The sequence below is a fragment of the Python bivittatus genome, unplaced genomic scaffold (genome assembly GCF_059951505.1).
Source record: "Python bivittatus isolate LINGU-HERP-01145 unplaced genomic scaffold, Pbiv_v1 ctg000960_np1212, whole genome shotgun sequence".
Taxonomy (NCBI): Eukaryota; Metazoa; Chordata; class Lepidosauria; order Squamata; family Pythonidae; genus Python; species Python bivittatus.
The window spans coordinates 9,150,323-9,156,322 of NW_028277124.1; the positions used below are offsets into that span (position 1 = coordinate 9,150,323).

Genomic DNA, 6,000 nt, shown 5'->3' on the forward strand with positions numbered 1-6,000 from the left:
AGGTTTTAGATAGAAGAAGAGAAGAAAGATTTTGTTTCTCTGAGGTATAATACTTAGTCCCTGAAGAAAGGTTTTCTGGCAGGGAGGGAATCTGTCTGCAAGTAGCTGCAATTTTTCTTCCTTGATAACTACTGCAAAAATTCTTTTTGCTAAAGAGAGAAATCACTATGTCTTTTAAGTAGCGTATTTTCTCCTTGGCAGAAAAGATTACTACATTGCTGCAGTGGAATCAATAAGTAATTTTTAACTGCTAGTATGAAGTTCTCGAGGCGAAGACAGGAAACAGTGACATTTCTATTTTCATAATAACATTACAGATGAAACTAAAAGAAATTTCAGGCTTTTGTCTAATTTTTAAATAAGTGATTTTTTGTCTTTTTAGAAGGCCTGTCCAGTTGGTCCCAGCCTGTAATGGGAAATCATGCAGTACATCAGCAACTCTCTGATCCAGGCACTTTTTCCCAGCATCAACCAATGGAGAGAGACGATTCTGGAATAGTGGCTCCCTCCAATATTTTCCAGCAGCCTATGCCAAACAGTTTTGTGGATTTCTCTAAAGTACATTTTAGTGTATTTTTCAGTGTGTTTTATTGTCTGTTTTCTCACATAACATGGTGCAGTTTCTACAAAATTTCTAGAATAGAGTTAACAAGTTTCACTTCATTTTCAGTGAAATTTTCTATTTTAGACAATTGGTTGATGAGTTTTGGAAACTTCTTCAAAATCCTTGCACAGCTGCATAAATAATTTTAACTTTTCTACAGTCATTACACTTACTGGAGATAATACAAAATTGCCTCTTATTTCACTCAGAACAGTTGCAACTAAATCCAGTTTAAAAGAGCAGTTGTGTATCAATGATATATGATTGAATTCTAACAGTGGGCACTATTCAGATCCAAAGTGGGCAAGGGTGCTCATAAAAATAAGTTTGCATTAAGGAGGCTTTGACAGGGAACAACCATGTTCTGTCACAAGTATTGCAGTTCTCCAGAATCTTTTTAAATTATTAGAAATACAATTTAAGTTGCAAAGGGGCCCTGGAAAGCTTGGTTTAGAGAGAGGAATTTGGGGACCAGCCAAATAAACAGGACGTTATTGGGATACCAGTTTCACATAAATGAAAATAAATTGGCCAGTTTATGGAAAATGCATCTCCAGCTGAGATAGGTTTAAAGTGTACCTTTAAATTATATGAAAATCTGGGAAATATACAATTGCCTTTTTATGTTTCCTAGCCTTTTAGAATGCTATAGAATTCTTCCATTGTCTCATTCAAGTTGTATTGTAAGAAATAGAAAATGATTTGGAGTAGATTTTTGTCTTTTTATCTTCACGTATTATAAATAATTTTAGGTCAGGTTCTGTTCTGTTAGATATAAATTAATACTCCTTTTCTGTTCCAGGGCCTACCAATTTCCATGTATGGAGGCACTATAATACCCTCTCATCCTCAGCTTGCTGATGGACCAGGTGGTCCTCTTTTCAATGGACTCCATACTCCAGATCCAGCATGGAATCCCATGATAAAGGTTGTTCAAAATTCAACAGAATGTACCGATGCTCAGCAGGTGCAGTAATAATCTTTATCTGCTACTTTTAAGCTCAGACTTTTGTTGGAAATAATAAAATTGAATCCTTGTGAGAGCAGAGATGATTTCTATGTTTTCCAAGCTCATGCAAATTAGTATATGTTAAATGTGAACTTAGAGAGCCAGTTTGGTGTAGTATTTAAGGCATCAGGCTAGAAACTGGGAGACTCTGAGTTCTAGTCCCACTTTAGACACAAAGCCAGCTGTGTGACCTTGGGCCAGTCCCTCCCTCCCTCCCTCTCAACCCTAGGAAGGAGGCAATGACAAACCACTTCTGAAATCTTGCCAAGAAAACTGCAAGGTCTGGTGCAGGTAGTCACCAGGAGTCAACACTGACTCGAAGGCACACACACACAAAGTGAATTAGACCCTTCCAATGTGATTATTCAAATTAAACTTCTGGATAAATGAACTGAGAGCCATATCCTCTTAAAATCAAGTCAAACTGAATGACAACAGCTGGTGGGAACTACCTAAAAATGGGATATTACTGGGAATAGGTCTCTAAAATCTGGTCACTTTTGAATTGGAATCAAGCTTAGTTAGCTAGGTGTTTAGGTTTGGGATCTGCTGAACATAATTTTCTGTAGTTCTTTGCAGTGCTGTTGCAACTATTCCATGACATTAATATCCTGTTTTATGTTGTTTCTCCCATTGTAGATTTGGCCTGGTACCTGGGCACCTCACATTGGAAACGTCCACCTCAAATATGTCAACTAATCTAGGAGGGCCTATATTTCCTTTTCTTTTACTTTTTTAAAACCTTGTTTGGAGAAATCTCTGACCTTGGAAGAACTTGGGATTTTTTTTAATGTGCCTAACTAAACTGTTTTTTTTCCCTGTGGGCTGTAACAAGAGAAACTTGTTAGCCCGTTGTTATAAGAACAAAATGAGTTACCTATTCAGCTGATTCTGTTCTCCAGTTAGTTTAGCCATTTTGAACTCAAAATCGGATGAACCTAGTGCTTTTGGCTAAACACTACTGAATGCTACTTGTATGCAAGAGAGAACTAGATGATTACATGATTTCAACCTTTTAGGGTGGTAAATACATGTATAATTGTTTACATACTTAAAAGGAAAAATGTTGAGTAAATTTCATGTCGTATAGTGGCTCTACTTTATGTAGCCTGTATTAATGTGAAATATTTACCTGAATATTCAATAAAAAGATGAACATTACAGGCTTTTGTGTACTAATCTTGATAATATACTGATTGAATGCTAATGCCCAGTGGTGTTGCATTTGAATCTGAGAATTAAACCATTTTACTTTTTTGCCTAGGATAAATCAGTTTAATATTTGCACATTTCTTTTAGGTTTTCCTCAATTTATCATTGTTAATTATATTAACAACTATTGTTGTTTAGTCGTTAAGTCGTGTCCGACTCTCCGTGACCCCATGAACCATACTGCGCCAGGCCTTCCGGTCCTTCACTGCCTCCCTGAGTTTGCTCAGTTTCATGCTCATTGCTTCAGTGATGCTATCTAACCATCTCATCCTCTGCCGTCCTCTTCTCCTTTTGCCTTCAATCTTTCCCAGCATCAGGGTCTTTTCCAAAGAGTCCTCTCTTCGCATTAGGTGACCAAAGTATCTGAGCTTGAGCTTCATTATCGATCCTTCCAATGAGCAATCAGGGTTGATTTCCTTTAAGATTGACTGGTTTGACCTCCTAGCAGTCCAGGGGACTCTCAAGAGTCTTCTCCAGCACCACAGTTCAAAGGCATCAATTCTTCGGCGCTCCGCCTTCTTTATGGTCCAGCTCTCACAGCCATACATTACTACTGGAAAAACCATAGCTTTGACTATGCGGATCTTTGTCGGCAAGGTGACGTCTCTGCTTTTTAATATGCTATCTAGGCTTGCCATAGCTTTCCTCCCAAGGAGCAAGCGTCTTTTAATTTCATGGCTGCAGTCTCCATCTGCGGTGATCTTGGAGCCCAAATAAATGAAGTCTGTTACTGCTTCCATTTCTACCCCTTCTATTTGCCAGGAATTGATGGGTCCAGATGCCATGATCTTAGTTTTTTTAATGTTGAGTTTCAAACCAGCTTTCGCACTCTCCTCTTTCACCCTCATCAAGAGGCTCTTTAGTTCTTCTTCACTTTCTGCCATTAGGGTGGTATCGTCTGCATATCTGAGGTTGTTGATGATTCTCCCTGCAATCTTAATTCCGGCTTGTGATTCTTCCAGCCTGGCATTTCTCATGATGTACTCTGCATATAGGTTAAATAAGCAGGGTGACAGTATACAGCCTTGTCGTACACCTTTCCCTATTTTGAACCAATCGGTTGTTCCGTGACTGGTTCTAACTGTTGCTTCTTGGCCTGCATACAGATTTCTCAGGAGACAGGTAAGGTGGTCTGGTACTCCCATCTCTTTAAGAATTTGCCACAGTTTGTTGTGATCCACACAATCAAAGGCTTTTGCATAGTCAATGAAGCAGAAGTAGATATTTTTCTGGAACTCTCGTGCTTTCTCCATGATCCAGCGAATGTTGGCGATTTGATCTCTAGTTCCTCTGCCTCTTCGAAACCCAGCTTGTACATCCGGTAGTTCTTGGTTCATGTATTGCTGAAGCCTAGCTTGTAGGATTTTGAGCATAACCTTGCTAGCATGTGAAATGAGTGCAATTGTGCGATAGTTTGAGCATTCTTTGGCATTGCCCTTCTTTGGAATTGGAACATAAACTGACCTTTTCCAATCCCGTGGCCACTGTTGCGTTTTCCAAACTTGCTGGCATATTGAGTGCAGCACTTTAACACCATCGTCTTTTAGTATTTTAAATAACTCAGCTGGAATACTGTCATCTCCACTAGCTTTGTTGTTAGCAATGCTTCCTAAGGCCCACTTGACTTCACTCTCTAGGATGTCTGGCTCAAGGTCAGCGATCACACCAGCGTGGACATCAGGGACATTAAGATCTTTCTTGTATAGTTCTTCTGTGTATTCTTGCCACCTCTTCTTAATCTCTTCTGCTTCTGTTAGCTCCCTGCCTTTTTTGTCCTTTATCATGCCCATCTTTGCACTAAACGTTCCTTTCATATCTCCAATTTTCTTGAAGAGATCTCTAGTCTTCCCCATTCTATTGTTTTCCTCAATTTCTTTGCATTGTTCATTTAAGAAGGCCTTCTTATCTCTCCTTGCTATTCTCTGGAAATCTGCATTCAGTTGCTTATATCTTTCCCTTTCACCCTTGCTTTTCGCATTCCTTCTTTCCACAGCTATTTGTAAAGCCTCATCAGACAGCCATTTTGCTTTCTTGCATTTCTTTTTCTTTGGGATGGTTTTAGTTGCTGCCTCCTGTACAATGTTACGGACCTCCGTCCATAGTTCTTCAGGCACTCTGTCTACCAAATCTAATCCTCTAAATCTATTCATCACCTTCACTGTGTACTCACAAGGAATATGATCTAAGTCATACCTGAGTGGTCTAGTGGTTTTCCCTACATTCTTCAATTTAAGCCTAAATTTTGCAGTAAGAAGCTCATGATCTGAGCCACAGTCAGCTCCTGGTCTTGTTTTTGCTGTCTGTATAGAGCTTCTCCATCTTTGGCTGCAAAGTATGTAATCAATCTGGTTTCGGTATTGACCATCTGGTGATGTCCATGTGTAGAGTCGTCTCTTGTGTTGTTGGAAAAGAGTGTTTGCTATGACTAGCTTGTTCTCTTGACAGAACTCTATTAGCCTTTGCCCTGCTTCATTTTGTACTCCAAGGCCAAACTTGCCTGTTATTCCGATTACTCCTTGACTTCCTACTTTAGCATTCCAATCCCCTATGATGAAAAGGACATCTTTTTTTGGTGCTAGTTCTAGAAGATGTTGTAGGTCTTCATAGAAGCGGTCAACCTCAGCTTCTTCAGCATCAGTGGTTGGGGCATAGACTTGGATGACTGTGATATTGAATGGTTTGCCTTGGATACGCACTGAGATCATTCTGTCGTTTTTGAGGTTGTACCCCATTACTGCCTTTCCGACTCTCTTATTGACTATGATTGCAACTCCATTTCTTCTAAGGGTTTCTTGCCCACAGTAGTAGATATAATGGTCACCCGAATTAAATTCACCCATTCCCGTCCATTTCAGTTCGCTGATTCCCAAGATGTCGATGTTCAGTCTTGTCATCTCATGCTTGACCACATCCAGCTTGCCTTGGTTCATAGATCTTACATTCCAGGTACCTATACAATATTGTTCTTTGCAGCATCGGACCTTCTTTTCGCTTCCAGATACATCCACAGCTGAACGTCCTTTCGGCTTTGGCCCAGCCGCTTCACTCTTTCTGGAGCTACTTGGAATTGCCCTCCGCTCTTCCCCAGTAGCATATTGGACACCTTCCGACCTGAGGGGCTCATCTTCCGGCGTCATATCTTTTAGCCTTTTAACATTGTCCATGGGGTTTTCTT

At 39.9% G+C, this 6,000-nt stretch overlaps 1 protein-coding gene across 4 annotated transcripts in view; it reads left to right on the top strand.

Annotated features, from left to right (window-relative positions):
• Positions 1-2,320, top strand: part of ANKHD1 (ankyrin repeat and KH domain containing 1) — a 124,180-nt gene extending 121,860 nt beyond the window's left edge. For all 4 annotated transcript variants that reach the window (XM_088131547.1, XM_088131544.1, XM_088131545.1 and 1 more), the window contains 3 exons: positions 383-558; positions 1,407-1,571; positions 2,253-2,320. In XM_088131547.1, the coding sequence (XP_087987673.1) occupies positions 383-558; positions 1,407-1,571; positions 2,253-2,312 (401 nt within the window). In that variant the 3' untranslated portion in view covers positions 2,313-2,320. The remainder of the gene's footprint in view (positions 1-382; positions 559-1,406; positions 1,572-2,252) is intronic.
• The last annotated feature ends 3,680 nt before the right edge of the window (positions 2,321-6,000 follow it).